Source organism: Thamnophis sirtalis, unplaced genomic scaffold (assembly GCF_051295495.1).
Source record: "Thamnophis sirtalis isolate CommonGarterSnake01/CBP01778 unplaced genomic scaffold, rThaSir2_p1.2 scaffold_5, whole genome shotgun sequence".
Classification (NCBI taxonomy): Eukaryota; Metazoa; Chordata; class Lepidosauria; order Squamata; family Natricidae; genus Thamnophis; species Thamnophis sirtalis.
Window position 1 is genome coordinate 80,111,315 of NW_028261385.1, and position 19,277 is coordinate 80,130,591.

The window sequence follows — 19,277 nt, forward strand, 5'->3', positions numbered from 1 at the left end:
TCCTGCTAGCAAATTGAACTGATACAGGCCAATTTTCCTGTCAAATTATCTTTAGCTGCAAATATAATACCATTAAACCCAAACCTCAGGAAATTAGATCACAAAGGAAATAAAACCCAGCAGCAGGCACAGAACTGGTGATTACATGGAAGAAAGATCTGGGAGGGAGAATGGGGAGATAGGTGGGGGGATTTACCCAAAGAAAGGGGAAGTTTATCACTTCAGGATTGTTGCCAATAAAACCACCACAGCATATCTATGAAGTTACCAATAATCAAGCTCAATTGGTAGTAAATTTATTTCCCATCTTTATTATTTTGATAAATAACTCAAGATAGGTATCATACCTAGTACTCCTCCCTCCTCCTATTTCCCCACAACAACTCTGTGAAGTGAGCTGGCTAAGAGAGAACTAGACATCATGGTCTCCTGATTTTTAGCCTGGTGAACCCAGTAGACCAAACTGGCTCTACTACAAAGCAACTTTGAAAATCAATCTCTTATATTTATAGACACGAATAAACAAAGTATTATATATATATATATATATATATATATATATATATATATATATATATATATATATATATATATATATATATATATATATATATATATATATATAAAAATACACACACACGTGTGTGTGTGTGTGTGTGTGTGTGTGTGTGTGTTATATATAAATGTTTGTGTGTGTGTGTTCCAGCCTAACTCTGAAACACCTGGAGCAATTTCAACTAAACTTGGTGCACAGATTACTTACTCTCTGGAAACAAATACTGTGGGGTTAAGACAGCATAACATCCCTCAGGGTGTGTGTTCTGTTAAGATACAGCCTGTTGTGCCTTAAAATGGCTTCTACTGTACTGCCGTAAAATGGCTCCTACTGTACATCGCAGTGGAGTTGTCATGGTAATGGCTTCACAATACACACAAATACACACAGTACACACAAGGGGGCTCCTTCTGGTAAGGGGGAAAAATCAAACATTATAAATTAACGGTCCTGACATTTTCCCCCTATACATAAATACCAGGCAATGATGGGTTATCAGCTAGTTTTAAAATAAAAATAAAGAAGAAAGTTTCCAATTAGAGTACTTTCATCCTCAATCATGCCCCAGTGACATGGCAAGACCTACATTCTTATTATCCTATCACAGAATTAGATAGGTGGAAGGGGGTTCACCAAGTCCACCCCCCCTCCTCTTTCCCTGCAGAAAGCCAAAGTGTATAGCAGGAGTGTCCAACCTTGGCAATTTTAAGACTTGTTTACTTAAACTCCAATAATTCCTCAGCCAATCTGCTACTATTGGACACCTTGAGTGTCCAGGATAGATGACTCTACAACCTCTGTTTCAATCCCTCCTCTGAGAAGGGAAGTTGTGTCAAAAAACTCAAGATGGTCATAATAGCACAGTACTACTTAGACTTATATACTGCTTCACACTGCTTTACATCCCTCTCTAATCCGTTTACAGAATCAGCATATTGCCTCCAACAATCTGGGTCCTCCTTTTACAGACCTGAGAAGGATGAAAGCCTGAGTCAGCCTTGAGCCTGGTTAGAATTGAACTCCTGGCAGTGCTGCAATTCTGCATTCTAACCATTGCACCACCACAGCTCTTTCACGGGGGTGGTGGTGTGTGATCCTGTGATTGAAGCCTCATCCTTTGATACATGTGTTGTATTCCATTGAAAAAAAGGGTGGTGCTTCTACCAGGATAGTGGCTGCCATCTTGACTTTTTTGACCTCTTCTAAAAGGGAGAGTAACACCTTTCTGGGAAATAGGTTGCACCGCCCATTGGCTCTCCAGAATCTGCCTACTTTTCTGCCACCCCGATAAGGAGTAAGATCAGCCCTTTGAATTGGAGCTAACCTCAGTTCCCCAGCCCTTAAAAGCCTGTACGGGTGTGTCCATGCGGGCAGGTGGGGAGACCCTTTACAAGCCCAAACAAAGTGACACTCAGTACGCTTTTGGCCAAGTTTCCAGCTGCTGGTTGAGCCGATCTGCCACGGTTTGGCCAATCCCGGATTCTTGCAAAAAAAAAAAAAAGCACAGAAGCTTATTAACAGGGGGACTGGTTTTTTTTAAAAACTACCCTACTGGAAGTTCTCCTGCTTCTAACGACTTGCGTCCCCATAGACAGACGTTCTAGATTGACCTGCATGAAGACTCCTTCTGAACGGAATAACGCAAAGGCAAAGAGGGGGGAGAAGGGAAAGAAAGAGAGAGAGGGAAAGAAAGAGAAAGGAATAAAGAAAAGAAAGAAAGAAGAAAGAAAGAACAGAAAGAAAGAAAGCAACAGCTCCCTCTTAACCTCTACACCATCGCTGCTCCCGTTGGGCGAAACAAAACGACCCGATCCTCCCAGGTTTCGCAGCCGAGCTCGCTCCTCTCCTACTAAACACCCCCAGCCCCCACCCCACTCCACCCCGGTCTCTTTCTTCCTCCGCCCTCCCGTTATCCTTCGCCGGGACCCCCTTTCCCTTTTGTTATTCGGCATGTCTGATTAGCCGAGGCCTGATTGGCTGGCTGCCTGTTCGGAAAATAGATTCCGTGCAGATCGACTCCCCCCCCCCCTTCCTTCCACCTCTCCCGCTCGCCCAGTTCCAGGCAGGAAACGTTTGAGCGAGCGGGGCTGATGGAAGCTTGATCGGCAGCGGCTGAAGCGTTAAGAGCTCCCGCTTTGCCTGCCGCCGAGCCTTGACAAGCAGCGCGCCGCGGGTCTTTCGGGCGGCCGCGGCGATTCGCCTCCTTTTCCCAGCGCGCCTGCCCGCCTGGAGATCCAAGCATGGACTATTGCCGCCGGGCATCCGCCAGCGCTCTTCTCCTGGCTTCCTTGCTTCTGGTAAAAGGCGCTTATTCCAACTCTCTTTGCACCCTGCTTAGAGAAGGAGTCTCCAACACTTTGGGGGGGGGGGGTGCAGGTGGGGGGAGCTGGGGGGTGAGAGGGCGAGCTACCTTTGGAAACGTTTTCTTGGAAAGTTGCCCCGGGGTCGCGTTGAGAGGTGCCAGCTAAACACCGGTCTTTTAAAAAATACTACTACTACTACTACTACTAGGCGTCGGTGGACTGCCCTTGGGCGTTGCTGGCAGGCTTTCGCGAACGCGCGTTGCGGAGAGCGACTTCTGGAGTGGCGTTTATAAAAGCACAAAGTTTCTCTGAAACCAGCAGTATTGGTTTAGAGACTTTTAGACTTAGACGTAACTTCATTGTCATTTTAAATGTACGCTAAGCAGCATACATTGCAATGACATTTCGGTGGTTGACCTGGACAAGAGATGGGGAGGGGTGATTTAATTCTTCTCCCCCCCCCCTTCTTCTGACTGTCTTCCAAATATTTCTCCCGCACTGCCTTAGGAAGGAAAGCAGGTTTTTCCCCCCCTTCCCCTGCTAGCTGGTCAGTGCCCGTTGTTGGATTCGCTTCCAGCGAAATGCAAACTTTTCGCTGGAAGTTCTCTCTTGGTCGTAAGGGTGCGCTACTTTAGCAGAAGAGAAATCTGGGTTTCAGTGACTTTTCTTTCTTCTAATGATACCTTCGTCTGCTCTTGGAAATGAATGTGTCCATTGGTGGGATTCAAATTATTTAACAACCGGTTCTCTGTCCTACTGATTTCTTCCAACAACCAGTTCACCAAACTGCTCAGAAAGTTAAAAAGTGGCTCTCCTGAAGTGGTGTGAACTGGCTGAATCCCACCACTAATATGTGTCCCTGGGAATAATCTGGTGAGGGACCAATGGTCCTTATTTCCAACCTCCAATGCAGCCACCCCATGTGTTTTAAGATCATTTCCAATGCAAACAAATGTGGTTCATTTGTCGTGGGGAGGCAGCGGTGAAACAATATATTTTGGTGGGGGGACACGTGTATTTAGAATTTCATAATGGCTGAGAGGAGGGGAAAGAAGCAGAGACGTACTGTATGCTTTTGGAGCAAATGCTGAAGGGGAAAAAATCATGTGGAGATGCGAATTAAGCAAACCATTCCATAGCAAGCTTCCTGAGTTTGTTTTGTAGTTATGGAGGATCGTACTTTCTTAGTGATGGCACTATCACATATAATTTCAGTTGGCTCCAGTCATTTGGATTCTTGAATTCGCTTCACTGGAATTTCTCTTGAATTGAATCTATAGAATTGGGCTATTGTTCAGAAACTCCCTTCCCTAATCTTATTAAATGTCCTGAACTGCAGCTCCCATCATTCACAACCAGTGTGGACAATATTACCTCTAGATCAGTGTTTCTCAACCTTGGCAACTTGAAGATGTCTGGACTTCAACTCCCAGAATTCCCTAGCCAGCGAATGCTGGCTGGGGAATTCTGGGAGTTGAAGTCCAGACATCTTCAAGTTGCCAAGGTTGAGAAACACTGCTCTAGATGAAGAAAAATTATGTTTAGCATGCAATATCTGGAGTGTGGCTGGTTATGGAAGGTTATTCGACTTTCAGTCAATGTCACTACTATAATTAGCTTCACTTCTATCACCATTACTGGCCCTGCCCTTGCACACAGGAGAACGTTTAAGGTGCATAGAATGAGTCTTTAGTACAAGAACTCCAGGGGGGGGGGGGTGTTTCTTGGTGTGAAGAATGTTTTCATTCCTGCAACCTCAGCAGTAATTAGGTTATGTCTAACAAGGAGTTGTGTTGTCCTTCCAACTCTGTTTTTCTGTTGAGGAGAGAACCAACCTAGAACAAATGAAGCATTTCCTCACAGTTAGAACAATTAATTACTGGAGACTAAAACATGAAGAATGGTTGCAGGAACTGGGTATGTCTAGTTTAATAGAAAGAAGGACTAGGGGAGACATGATAGCAGTCTTCCAATATCTCAGGGGTTGCCACAAAGAAGAGGGAGTCAAACTATTCTCCAAGGCACCTGAGGGTAGAACAAGAAGCAATGGGTGGAAACTAATCAAGGAGAGAAGCAACTTAGAACTGAGGAGAAATTTCCTGACAGAACAATTAATCAGTGGAACAGCTTGCCTCCAGAAGTTGTGAATTCCCCAACACTGGAAGTCTTTAAGAAGATGTTGGATAGCCATTTGTCTGAAGTGGTATAGATTTCCTGCCTAGGCAGGGGGTTGGACTAGAAGACCTCCAAGGTCCCTTCCAACTCTGCTATTGTATTATTGTACTTGCCTTCAGAAGTTGTGGGTACTTCATCACTTGAGGTTTTTAAGAAGAGTTTGGACAAACATTTGTCTAAAACGGTATACGGTTTCTGCTTGAGCAGAGGGTTGGACTAGAAGACCTCTAAGGTCCATTCCAACCCTGTTATTCTGTTCAATTTATGTAGTACTACCTGATTACCCAGCATTGCCCGAATATTTATTTATAGGAGGGAATTTGCGGACCAAACGTAATTTCTAATGTTGGATTTTCCCCCTTACCAGAGGGAGCCCCCTTGTGGAGTACTGTGAAGCTGTTACCATGGCAACTCCACTGTGCTATACAGTAGAAGCCAGTATATCACAACAGGCTGTATTTTAACAGAACACACACCCCAAGAAGCATTAGGGGTATCTTACCCCCACAGTATTTTTTCCAGAGAGTAAGTCATCTGTGTACCAAGTTTGGTTGAAGTTGCTTAAGGCATTCTAAAGTTATGCCAGAACACACACACACACACACAGCCATTTTTATACATACGGATTGTATATCCTTTAATGGTTACATATATCTTATATTTATTACTCACAAGTTGAGTATGGCTTCCCGAAATCCTTGATACTTTTTTTACGTCACACCCCTCTCCCCAATTCATCCCAGCAATATGGACATGAATTCGCCTTCATCTTCCCTTGTGAGATGATGTTGTATTGATGGGAGAGAATAATTATAGCTCAGGATTGAACTGTGGGATCCTTGGTGCTTTCTGAACTTGGTTGTTTTCTTGCAGATGTTTCATTGTCAAACTAGGTAACATCATGAGGAGCACTGATGTTACTTAGTTTGGTAATGAAACATCTGTAAGAAAATATTTTATTATATTTGGAATATGTTTGGATTGCCAATTTTAATCCAGCAAGAACACAAGTTTTAAAGTATAATATGGTTGAATGAATGAAAGGTATTAACCCTACCCATAACTTGTGATCTAGCAGATAAACTGTTTGTGGGAGATGCTGGGAAGATTTAGCATTTCTTAATTGCATCTCAAAAATGGACACCTAGCCCAGTTCTTGCTTTATATTAATTGTTCCTTTTCCTTTTTAACTCTGATGAGAAACTGGAGTAACTGGCATGATTTAACTACATAAAAGCATGTCTTGGTAGTCTTTTTCACTGTTCATCAAAATAAAAGCATTCATCTTTATTGCCAAATGTTATGCACTGAATGTTAATGCCATCATAATTTTTACCAAGTAGTAAAGTACTTTAAAAAAAGTACTAGAACTTTAAAGCAGGAATTTTCAATTTTTTTCAGGGTGGGGAATCTATTATTTTTTTAATTAAAAAAAAGATATTCCCAAAATCTCTTATCAAGGAGAAAAGTTCTTAATAATAAAAAATGGCTGTATTTTAATAAACCTTTTTTATCTATTAAGGTTCCATGGAATGCAGTTTTAAAAACACTCCTCTAAAAAATTTGCATGTTTCTTTGATATAAAAGGAGATTAATAAATGAGGGCAAAATTAAGAGGTTAATTGATTAGTGGTTATTTTGTGTGTATGTGGCAAATGTTTCCTTCTGCTTGTTACTGTAAAATCAGGTATGTGTTTAAGAAATATGTAGTGAAAACCTCTAGCTGAGTAGAGAATAAATTATACAGATCTGCAGATCTCTAGCTTTCCCATTTAAAATAATCTCTAAATCAGTGCAGTATTAAGTTACATACAAAAAGTGTAGGCATCTTATTTCTCTTTTGGTCAATGTATAGCTGTGTCTTCAAAGGTTGCTATTCCTTTAAAGGTGTGGCTTTGCAGGAAGCTAAGATAAGCTACTTATGTGCAAAGAAAAAAGTGAAAGTGACTTTCATCTGCGTTTTACCATTCTAAGATATCCTTCTCCAATTTAGTGCTCTCCAGAAGTGTGATTTCAACTGCTATAGCTTCTAGCCCAGTGTTGGCTAACCTTTTCAGCACCGAGTGCCGAAACCGGAGCAGCTGCCTAGTGCACATGTGTGCGCCAGAAGATGATTTTCCGGTTTCCGGTGCACACATGCGCACCAACCAATTGGTCTTTGTGCATGCATTCATGCCAGAAACCAGAAGACCAGGGGGCCATTGCGCATGCATATGCTGGAACCCAGAGGATCATCTTCCTGGCATGTGCACATGCGCTGGGCAGCTGTTCTTGAAGCTGTGCGGTACACCGGGAACTAGAAGAGCAACAGGCGATGGCTTGCCTGCCCAGAGAGATGGCTCTACTTGCCACTTCCAGCACTCCTGCCATAGGTTCACCATCATGGTTCTAGCCTATTATAGATGCTTGGCATGACCATCATTGGAAAGACTCCATTAACATGGCACATCAAGTAGAAATGGGAAAAATAGAATTGAGCTCCTTTTTATTCTCCCATAATGCACCTGAGATAACATTGCTCCAAATTACTGGGAGACGTTAAAAATGCAAAGATGGAGCCAAACTAACACACTCAAAAATTGATGCCCAGTTCCAGGCCTCCAGAATAGAGGTGGTATTCTACCCGTTTGGATCGGTTCGCCCAAAAAGGTAGCGGAAATCGCGGGTGGCTCTGCCCGCTTGCCCTGGCTCTATGGCATCCCATTTAGGCCCTTTTTTTGCCAAAAGTGCATGCATGGAAGCTGTGCGCATACGCGGAGGTTGGCACATGCAAATGCTCACATTTGTGAACCGGTAGGGAAAGTAAGTGAGTATCACCCCTGCTCCAGAACCTACCAGAGAAGAAAGATGGCTACCAATGTTCTTGAGTCAAAGTCTCTTCATTTCTTGCCAGATCTGATTCCTTCCTGACAATTTATCTCAGTGAAATGTTTGCCACTGAATGTGCTTAGAATAAAATGTGGCCAGGATTTACAATCAACTGTTCCTGCAAGAATCAGGAAAGTTTTACAACTTCTTTTGATTCCCGCTACTGTACTAGAATTGCTGAGTGGGTGAGTCAGCCTACACCCTGCAGAGAGGAACCAGCTTTGGATCATGTACAGGTTATATGGCTGGCTTCCCAGGATGAGCTTAGGGTGTGTCTCAAAGGAAAGGACTTCAGTTTTTCCTTTCCGTGTTCCTGCTCACGTACTGTGCCTTAGGTGCTACAATTGAGAGCCTGGGAAGATGCTCCATGAGTCAGGTCACTGACACTGAAAGACAAAGAATTGAATTATTCTAGCAATCTGTGGAAAACTACTATTCTGGGCAGCATGACTTTTCTGTCCTGTAGCCTATGAACCAGGAACTTATGACCTTGCAGATGTTGCTAAAATCAATCCCCTTTCCCACTGGCCACAGTGGCTACAGCTGCTGGGATCTTAGTTCATCAGTTTTTGAAGACTTATTTTCCTATTCTGGGAGGATAGATAGATAGATAGATAGATAGATAGATAGATAGATAGATAGATAGATAGATAGATAGATAGATAGATAGATAGATAGATGTGGATATATGGATATATAGATATATAGATATATAGATATATAGATATATAGATATATAGATATATAGATATATAGATATATAGATATATAGATATATAGATATATAGATATATAGATATATAGATATATAGATATATAGATATATAGATATATAGATATATAGATATATAGATATATAGATATATAGATATATAGATATATAGATATATAGATATTTGTTTTCGTAGATTTTCACGGGTGTAGATATGCTGGTCTTGTTGTATTCGGGTCTTTTCCCGTGTAAGATTGAGATTGTCTTGGCAACGTTTCGGCGAGGTCTCACTCGCCATCTTCAGGCGGTGCTTTGGCTTTAAAGTGCGGTTGGGGCTGCCATTTTTCTATAAATCTTGGTGTGTGTGTGTGTCTCTCTCTGTGTGTGTGTGTGTGTGTGTGTGGAGTGCTGGCCACACAGCCAATCAATCCACTTACTGAAACAAAGCCAGCACTCCACACACACACCCCATCAAGATTTATAGAAAGACATCAGCTCCGACCACGCTTTAAGCCGAAAACACCAGCCTGAAGATGGCAAGTGAGACCTTGCTGAAACGTTGCCAAGACAATCTCAATCTTACATGGGAAAAGACCCGAATACAACAAGACCAACATATATAGATATATAGATATATATGTAGTAGAGAGTGGAGGGCAATATGTTTTCCATTTCAACATTGCTTATCAATCTTTTTTATAGCCTTTAGGAGTAAAACACAAATCCATGAAGACAGGGTCAAGTATGTACTAAGCTTTTAAACCATTGTTTGACTTGACTCCATCACTGTCTCCCAGCCTAACCTGCTTACGTACACCGCCATGAGCTCCTTGAAGAAAAGATAGGATGAAGAGAATGTTAAATAAACAGACATTTCAGAGCTTTTTGCACAAGCTCTGATTCATTGTAGATAATAATTCCAGCCCTACAGTTCTCCAAAATTTCCACAGTTCAGAGCCAAGGTGGCGCAGTGGTTAAATGCAGCACTGCAGGCTACTGCTAGATCAGCAGTTCAGCGGTTCAAATCTCACCGGCTCAAGGTTGACTCAGCCTTCCATCCTTCCGAGGTGGGTAAAATGAGGACCCAGATTGTTGGGGGCAATATGCTGACTCTCTGTAAACCGCTTAGAGAGGGCTGAAAGCCCTATGAAGCGGTATATAAGTCTACTGCTATTGCTATATTGCTATCTATGTGCATCCATACATATTTTTAAATGTACAGAGGGAGAATTATTTAAGTTGGGATACCTATATGTCATTTATAGATGTGCCCTGGGACCACTCAGTTTGCAAAAGAGAACCATATTTTAAGTGGTGAGATACTAAAATCATTTCGTACATATGCAGTAAGACTACTTTTCCCACAAAGGATTCACTCAAGGAGTTAAAACCCATCACAGTTTCGTTCCATCAGAAAGGATGAGTATGTTCTATGTGTTCATTATACTTCGTGGTCGTAATCTTAGGATTACCTGTACTATAGTGACACTTTTAATAAAGCAATAGCAATAGCACTTAGACTTATATACTGCTTCATAGTGCTTTACAGCCCTCTCTAAGTGGTTTACAGAGTCAGTATATTGCTCCCAACAATCTGGGTCCTCATTTTACAGACCTTGGAAGTATGGAAGGCTGAGTCAACCTTGAGCCTGTTGAGATGCCAAACTGCAGGTATCCGATGATCAGCAGAAGTAGCCTGCAGTACTACACTCTAACCACTGTGCCACCGTGGCTCTTAATATGCCTTCTAACCATCTAAATGTGCACCTCTCTGTCAAGGCATGCAATCTATTGAACTGGCTTATGGATAACCCATGTTTCCAACTCTTAGGGCACCTTTATGACAGGGATGTCAAACTTGATTTCATTGAGGGCCGCATCAGGGTTGTGTTTGACCTCGGGGGGAGCATGGCCAAGGGGCGTGGCAGTTATGCTTTTAGTTTGTTTTGCTAGCCCTCTACTAGCGCAAACCGAGCTCGGGGGGCATGCACTATCCTCACAGGGTCTATTTTCAGCCACAACCACAGGTTGGTCCTTCACTGTTTCCAGGGCAACCCCACGGGCCAGATCTAAGCACCCCATGGGCCAGATCCAGCCCGCGGGCCTTGAGTTTGACACCCCTGCTCTATGCAGTATCTTGCTGAATCCTGAGAAAAGGCAGGGAACTGTATAAAGTAATTCTCACTCCAGTGCAAACATTGTTCAATGCCCTGCAAGAAGGCAAGTAGTGGAGCTCACAAAAAAGCTCTCACCGCACTCCAGCCAGAAAGAGAGTAAAAATATATTTCTGGGCTTCCAAGGACATGTCATATATTTGGCTATTTCCCATCCATTCAAAACCGGATTGTTGCATATAAATTCCCATTGAATGCAGAGATTGGGATGTGACACTGAAGATTAGCAGCCAGGTGTGCTTTCCAGCTCTTCACAGTCTTGGATGAACTGGCCAAACATACAGCTGCAACTAGGTTTGTAGGCCAAAGTTCAATTTTCGTTATTTATAAAAGGAAGGAAAATCAAGAGAGACAGTTTTTAGAGGGATTGTTAAACTAACTAGCAACTGACTCCGAGGATTAAGATCTTGTTTGCTGATACAGTCTGCCTATAAAATGGAAAAATAAAGCATTTTAGAAAGAATTGTGAAGCTTAACTGAAAGTAACTAAGAAGGGTGGAGGTTTAGGTTGGCCGTGAAATCTACCACATCTCCAAGTTGAGGCAGTGGGAGATTGGAGAAAGCAAGCGTCTCACAAATGAGAAGGCAGACTGCCCCCAGACACTACCAAACTCATGGGTCTCATACTTAAAAAGGATTATTTGTGAGCCAGAAGTAAGCTGGCCCCATGGGAGAACATGGAGCTCTTTCAGAGTGTCATAGTATTTCAAGCATTAGTTGTTAGTGTGACTTCAGTAGTTTCCGGGAAGCTTCAATTATATTTATAAAGAAATAACATTCTAAAAGAAATGTGTTCTAGGTGTTAGTTCAGAACAGAAAGATTTACTAAGGTACTTGCAAGTAGTTAACTCTTTACTAAGTCCTGCCATGTCTTTAAATTCCAATTAGGCAGTAGGTGTATGCAGTGGTGGGCTGCTGCATGGTCGCGTGGATTCGGGCGAATCCTTAGCTTGTCCCACCTACTCATTCTTGTGGTAAGCCAGCAATGGCGAACCTATGGCATGCGTTCCACAGGTGGCACACAGAGACATTTCTGAGGGTACGCGAGGCATTGCCCTGTCAGCTCCAGCGTGCATGTGTGCGCTGGCCATCTGATTTTCGGCCTTGATTTTCGTCCATTTTTGTCAAATGGCCAACTGAAAAACGGCCCAATTCGCAACCTGGAAGTCTGTTTCCAAACTTCCAGTTGGTGTGTTGGGTCATTTTTTACCTTCCAGAAGCTTCAGGAGGCAGAAATGGGCTGTCTCTGGCCTCCAGAGGACCTCCGGGGAGCGGAAGAGGCTGTTTTCACCCTCCCCAGGCTCCTAGAAAGCTTCTGGAGCCTGGGGAGGGCAAAAAACAGACCTACCGGGCCCACCAGAAGTTGGAAAATGGACTGTTTCCAGCCTCCGGAGGGCCTCCGAGGGGTCGGAGGAGGCCGCTTTTGCCCTACCCAGGCTCCAAGAAAGCCATGCATGGGGCAGCAGGGGAAGTGACGTGAGTATGCATAGGAGGCATGACACAGGGGGGCATTAAATTATGGGTGTGGGCATGCACGTGCGCAATACATGCTTTTGGCACCCGAGGCGAAAAAGGTTCACCATTCACTGTGCTAAGCTATTCACTTATAACTAACTTTCTGGCTCATTCCCTCTGCCTTTGTTGCCCAGCTGCGTTTCGTGCCACCCCTGCTTTATTCACTGGAGCTGCCTGAGTTGATTACCTGCTTCTTTGAAGCTCCCTTTCACTCCCAAAGGGGCGTGTGCAAGTGAAGCTAGTGCTCATACGCCCGCTCGCTCACAACCAGTGAATCGCTTGTGAACCTAAGTGCAGCCCACCTCTGGGTTCATGGGCTTTAGTTGTTCCCCTCCAGGCCCGTCACATACTTCTGAATTGGGGCAGGTCTGGGATCTGTCATGATCCGTCGTTCACTGACTTGTTTCCTTTGTAAGACTGATTGGGACCTAAAGGCTAAGAACAGACCTTAATCATAAACTAAGTCATAATCCCAGAGCCAGTTTGGTGAAGTGGTCAAGATGCTAGTTTAGATGGAAAATATGGTATTAATATTGTACAATAGGTAGGAATTGGATATGTATATGTACTGATAGTAATTCTATAATGAAAGGGATTAATGGGTAGGCAATTTGACTGACTACACTTTCTTATGTAATGGATATAAACTGTTATTGCTGTAAGATTTAAAAAAAAACCTCTATGGAAATGATTATGCCGGAAATGTTGTACTATGTCCAATGTTTTTAATGTTTATCTAATAAAAACCTTTAAAATAAAATAAAAAAAGATGCTAGTTTAGAAACCGGGAGACTGTTAAGTTTTACATTAGGCACAAAAAACTGGCTGTGTGACTCTGGACCAATTAGTCTCTTTCAGCCCAGCCCATACAAAGTTATTCTTGTGGTGAAAAATAGGAAGAGGAAGGAGTATTATGTATGTTTGCTACTTTGAGTTATTTATATAGTAACAAAGGCAGATTTTTTTAAAAAAAGATCAATATTACTTGGCTTTGCAAAGGTCAACCAAGTTCACAAGAATGTTATTTCTATCACTCCACTGGGTGGACAGGATATAACTTACAAGAGACAGGCTAACAAGTGTAAACGAGGGGGTTGGGCCACCGGATTCTGTAGACACCCAAGTCTTTATTGCGGAAGCCGCACACCTAAGCAACATTGACTGATTTTGGAGAAAGCTAAGCAAATTCAAACTAGATGGGAAACCACGAGGAACGAAAGCTTAGACTGGAAAGTTGAAAGAATAGTCCTGGAAGAACACCCACTGTGTTGAGATGATGACGTAGGAGCTCCAATCAGGAGCTGAGTTAGTTTCAAAGAAGTCTTCAGATCTGCTTTGATCTTTCTCAGATCTTCACTGTGAGAAGTGGAGTTCAGTTTTTGTATTTCACATTGTATCATTGTAACAGGTGGTGAGATTCAATTTTTTTACTACCAGTTCTGTGGGCGTGGCTTGGTGTAGCTTGGTGGGCTTGGCAGGGGAAGGATACTGCAAAATCTCCATTCCTGCCCCACTCTGGAGCCAGCCAGAGGTGGCATTTGCTGGTTCTCCGAACTACTCAAAATTTCCACTACCGGTTCTCCAGAACCTGTCAGAATCTGCTGGATTTCACCCCTGATTGTAACCACACATACAATGGGAAAGAGGGAGTTTGAGAAGCAACCAATGCACTGCTGTGTTTAACTTCTGCTTAAAACTGCCATTCCTTGTCCGGATGAGTCGAACCTGACCTAGCAACCCCACTAAGCGGTGGGTTGAAAAACAACCATAAAAGAATTAGTAGACTATGGCAGATTCAGTCTGAATTACTGGAGAACTACAATAGTGTTGATCCATTGCCGGATAAGGAGGCATTAGAAGGAAGAGGACCATGGGAAGCAGCAGCTTGAGTCCTTGCCAAGGTCAGTTGCCCCTTTACTGGCCTTCCCTAAGGCACAAGATTGGAACAGGGAAGGAAACAAGGAGTTCAATATGCAGCATGAGAACAGGAAGTATTTATGGGATGCTTTGAGTTTAGCTACTTGGTAGGTGAATTATCAATCGCCTTTTTGTGCACATGAACAAACTCCGTTTGGAAATACATTGACATTGTTCATTATATTGTAATGTACATAGAGTACGCGTTAAATATATTGTAAAAATAGAATCTTATCTTGGAACCCTAAAATAATGAAAGGTTAATAAATCAAATGAACTGTACAATAATTTGTTACATTTGAATTAATAGGTTCTTTCCTCAAGGATAACCAGAAGTATTCATAGATCCTATATGGAATTTTTTTAAAAAAAACAGTCCAGGGAAACCATAGTGTATGTTCCCACCAGCAGTGAGATTCACTTACCTTCCCTACAGGTTCGCAAATGTGAGCACATGCACCGCATCTGTGCATGTGCACCACCATTTGCGCATGCAGTGCTTGAGCATTACGCCAGGGAGGGTGGGCAGAGCCTCCTGCAGCCTCCGCTACCGGTTCATCCAAGCCAGAGAGAACCAGCTGAATACCACCTCTGGTTCCCACTCATTCCTGAAGCACATTGTTGGATTTTGGACTGATCATATTCTATCAGGGCCAAATATGAGTGGCATTATTCTCATAACTTGCCGTAATTTATGGAATAATCAGCGTAGAAACTGAGCTGAATTGGAACTCAAATTAGGAGAGAAGGGGCTTTATCCAGGGGTGGCTGCTGGGGGTTTGCACAGGTTCCGGCCATCCTCTAGCTAGGATTCTGCCGAGTTCAGCAAACCCCCAAATGCCACTCCTGGCTGGCCACCCCCACCCTGCCCCTCCCAGGAGTCTCCCTCAGCCTGTTCATCAGTTTTTGAATGCTTATCATCATTCAGGTAAGTGCAGGGCCCACGCAGAGGCTCAGGGAGGGGGAGAAATGGGCCTACCAGAGGGTCCAGAAACCTGGAAATGGGCCTGTTTCTGGCCTCTGGAAGGCCTCTGGAGCACAGGGGAAGCAGTTTTTGCCCTCCCGGAGGCTCAACAAAAGAAATACGCCCACCCCCTGCCATGGTGGAGGAGGTCAACTAGGCCATGGTCACCCAGCAGTGGGGTAGTGAACCTGTTGCTGCAATGGCTTTATCCTCCACCATAGCACAAACACACAGAGCTCTACCTATGTTTCTCATATACGAATACCAAGTATGCCTGATCTAGATTGGGATTGCAGAAGGAAGAAGAAGATCTTTTCCTATATCACTTTTCCAAATGCAAATAATGTCCATTTTTTAAAAGAAAAAAAATGTAGACAAATGTACACAAAGACAAACCATATTGATAAACCCTGCTCTTCCAAAGAAGAAATAGGCTTCTCTCAATTTGTGGATCTACCCTTCTCATGTGCAGGAATACGCTTTAACCAATCTGCCAAAATGACTTCCTCATTTGTGCATAAATATTTCCGTGTCAGAAAGGGAACCCTTGGTAACTCTTCTCCCAGTTAAACCATACTAAGATCCAAATAGATGGGGGAAATAGAACAGTTCTTCCATTAATAAACACATCAAACAATGACAGTAGTTCAGCATCATTGATCCGGATTTCAAAAGGCTTCTGGAAACCTGCAGTTGAGATACCTGCCCCTTTCTCAGCAATTGTCAGCCTTACAAGATAGACCAGACTAAGGTGCCAATGCCAAGTAGTGAATTCTATTGTAACAGCTATTGGTTAATTTGCTAAGGGTTTTGTTATCCAACCTTCATTGTTTTTATAAGTAACTCAAAACAGAGAACATATAAAATACTCCTTCCTCCTCCTATAATTGAAATCTGCCATCATGTCTCCTTTTAGCTTTCTTTTATTTGGGCTAAACGAACCCAATTCTTTTAATCACTCTTCACAGATTTAGTTTCCAAGTCCTTCTCCGTCTTTATCGTTCTTCTCTGCATACGGTATTTTTTCCCTTCAAGATTTTCCCCCTACCCTCAATTTATATGTGAATCTGGTTGACTATAATAACACCTCCCATTCACATTATCGAGGGCTGTCCTTTCTCTCCCGCCCCCCATGTAACAGCTGTCAAGGGTAACCATTTGCACAATTAGCTTATAGACCGAACCTTCAATTCTTTGTTTTCCAGCTGTATGTAGGAAAATGTATTCTGTCATTCTTCTTTTGTGCAAGTTTGTCTGTCATGCTAAAGCTACCCATCTGTTTCTACGTTTAAAGCTGTGCGAAGGAAATGATTTTCCAATGCTGACTCCAAAAATGCACCCCCCACCATGGCTACTCATTTTGCATATGCCACTGGCATTTGGGTATGCCAGCTGAGTTAGTGTACGTTGTTCGAGTCTCTTTACCCACATAGCTCTATTGTTTCACTTAGGTACCTCATTTCTGTATAGAGCAATGACTTCAGACTCTGATGTCAAATGCTCACTGCAAAATCAGAGCACAGGATCAAAGCTACTGTGCCAGCAGTCAAGAGTCCCCTCCCCTTGGAAATTTGGATAGCATCACATTTTGATGATGGCATTTAGGAAAGTGGCTAAGATGGACTTGGTTTTTTTTCCCCTGCGGAGGTTTTGATATCTAAGATGCCATTGCATTGTGTATGCCAAAACATTTTGATTCTGTATTGTGGTTTATTTTTAAATTTTATTTATATATTATTTTGCCTCCTCAACTCCTGGTGACTACCTCGACCAATACCTGCAATTTTCTTGATAAGATTGTTGGAAGTGGTTTTCAGGGTAGATACTGTAGCCCTAATTAAATCCATTAATATTTGGCAAACCATCCCGCCTCAAATTTTACTGTTTTCTTATACCAAACAAATATGCATGTGTTGTTTTGTTTTGATTTTTCTTCATATGGTTATTATTTATCATAGAAAAATAGTGAAAACAAAAACAATTTTTTTCCAGGCTGCCTGTTAAGCATTTAAAGATCCATTTCTGCCTCTTATTTTTCCATGAGAGAAAGCAAACTTACTCAGTGTTTTTGGCTCATAAAAAGGTGGAGGTAAAGATTTTTCATATCCAGTCGTATACAGGGTGGTGCTCCTCTCCATTTCTTAGCTGAGGGAGCCAGAGTTGTCCAAAGACATTTCTGTGGTCATGTGGCCAGCATGACTAAATGCCAAGGCACATGGAATGTTGTCCCAGGCTTTCGAACTGCTAAGTGGTCAGGAGCTGGGAAATCCATTGGTTGATTTCATATTGATACTAAGGTATAATGTGATTTGTTTAGTTTTGGCATAGCATACTATTGTATGCTCCAAGCCATTATGCTCTTTTTTTTAAATGAGGGGTTAGTATATTGTGAGGACCCTGCTATCATGACTTATTCAACAAGTGATGATTGCAACAGTTTGTAAAGCCAACACTGAATTCAGTGAGACTTTCTATGCAGTAAATAAAAATGCAGCCCTAGATATAATTCAGTGTCTTGGCATTTGGGAGGATTCTTTCCTATTGCCAAGATGAAGTTATCTTGACTTCATGTAATGGTATGTTCGTCCATCGTGTTCAAAGAGGACCTTGACATCTAACAGGTTGTAGGCTGTCCACGATGTGTCCGCAAGTGGCTGGTAAGGCCTATACTGGCACGAAATGTTCTGCCACATGTGTGGGCACCATTGTTGCAGCATTTGCAGCTCTGGCTTTGCGGAGTGCCCGCTTCTCCTGTGCCATGGTTGTTCTTCTGTCCTCAGATTTCTGGCAGTCTTGGTGGATCAGTGTGTGCCACGTTGAACGATCTTGTGCCAGGGTTTCCCAGGAGGTGGTGTCGATATCCAGGGACTTGAAGGAGGCTTTCAATGTGTCTTTGTATCGCTTCCTTTGTCCCCTGTGCGCTTTCCTTGAGACGGGGGGCCATGTGTGTGTTTGCCCCCGTAGCCCCTCCGGAGGCTAGAAACAGCCTGTTTTCTGACTTCTGGTTTCCATGCTTCCTGGAAGCCTCTGGAGGGCGAAAAACAGCCCTTCAGGCAACCCGGAAGTTTGCTCCGGAGGGCAAAAAATGGCCAAAAATGAAGGCTGAAATCAGCTGGCTGGAGCTGGCAGGGCAACGCCTCACATGTCCTAAGAAATGGCTCAGTGTGCCACCTGTGGCACGCGTGCCATAGGTTTGACATCATAGGTATGGCATCTTTGCAACATGGTCTGCCCAGCGTGTCTAGACTTTCATCAGCAGCGTGTGAACTGATGGCAGGCCTGCTCTGGAGAGGATTCTGTGTCTGGCACCTTGTCCTGCCACCGGATCATCAGAATTCTATGGAGGCTGATCATGTGGAAGTGGTTCAATTGCCTAGCAGGCCTCCTGTATACAGATATCAGTAGCTCTGTGCCATGAATAACATCTATCAGTCTAGCGCTGCTATTTTATAGCACTGCATTTGCCATCTGTTTGTTATATGATCAACTAAAGTAGAATTCTCAAGAGAGAGATGGACTTAGAAAAAGGGTTGAATCTTATTGTTATTCAATGTCAGTAGCAAATCTCTTTTATTTATTATTCGTTTATTAGTAAACTATTATGTCACCCATCTCACCGAGGTGACTCTAGGAGGCTTGGAGTCATATAAAGTCTTTTCACAAGCTTTAGATTAAATATATGTTGCCATATTTCTGTGGCTATTGTTTTTAGCATGCTATTGTATGGTTTTTATTTTGGTAATCCTGTAAACAAATAAGCTTGCAGCTTCTCATTGTAATCGTTGCTTTCCTTTTTCTCTTTGATGTGCAACGTTAGTGTCCCTAAATGTACCAAGAAGTATTTTTAATGGATATTTATTCAATCTTGTTATAAATTGTTAAGCTCAATGCCAGATGCCAATTGTGGGCATCATAAAACTGTCATATCTATTGCCTGCTAGGCACTGCTATTTAGCTATTTGTTTCCTTTGAAAAGGAACAATGACCTTGCCTTAACTGTATTTCCCAGTTTGGATTCATGGGGAATTGTGTATTATTTCTGGCTGTTCATTCAGGATTCTAATGAATTTGATTTTGCTAACTAAAATGACCC

At 42.7% G+C, this 19,277-nt stretch overlaps 1 protein-coding gene across 1 annotated transcript in view; it reads left to right on the plus strand.

The window, feature by feature from the left end:
• The first annotated feature begins 2,638 nt into the window (after positions 1–2,638).
• ADAMTSL1 (ADAMTS like 1) overlaps positions 2,639–19,277 on the plus strand; it is a 263,177-nt gene continuing 246,538 nt past the window's right edge. The window contains exon 1 of the mRNA XM_087716110.1: positions 2,639–2,853. Coding sequence (XP_087572236.1) covers positions 2,797–2,853 — 57 coding nt within the window. The 5' untranslated portion in view covers positions 2,639–2,796. The remainder of the gene's footprint in view (positions 2,854–19,277) is intronic.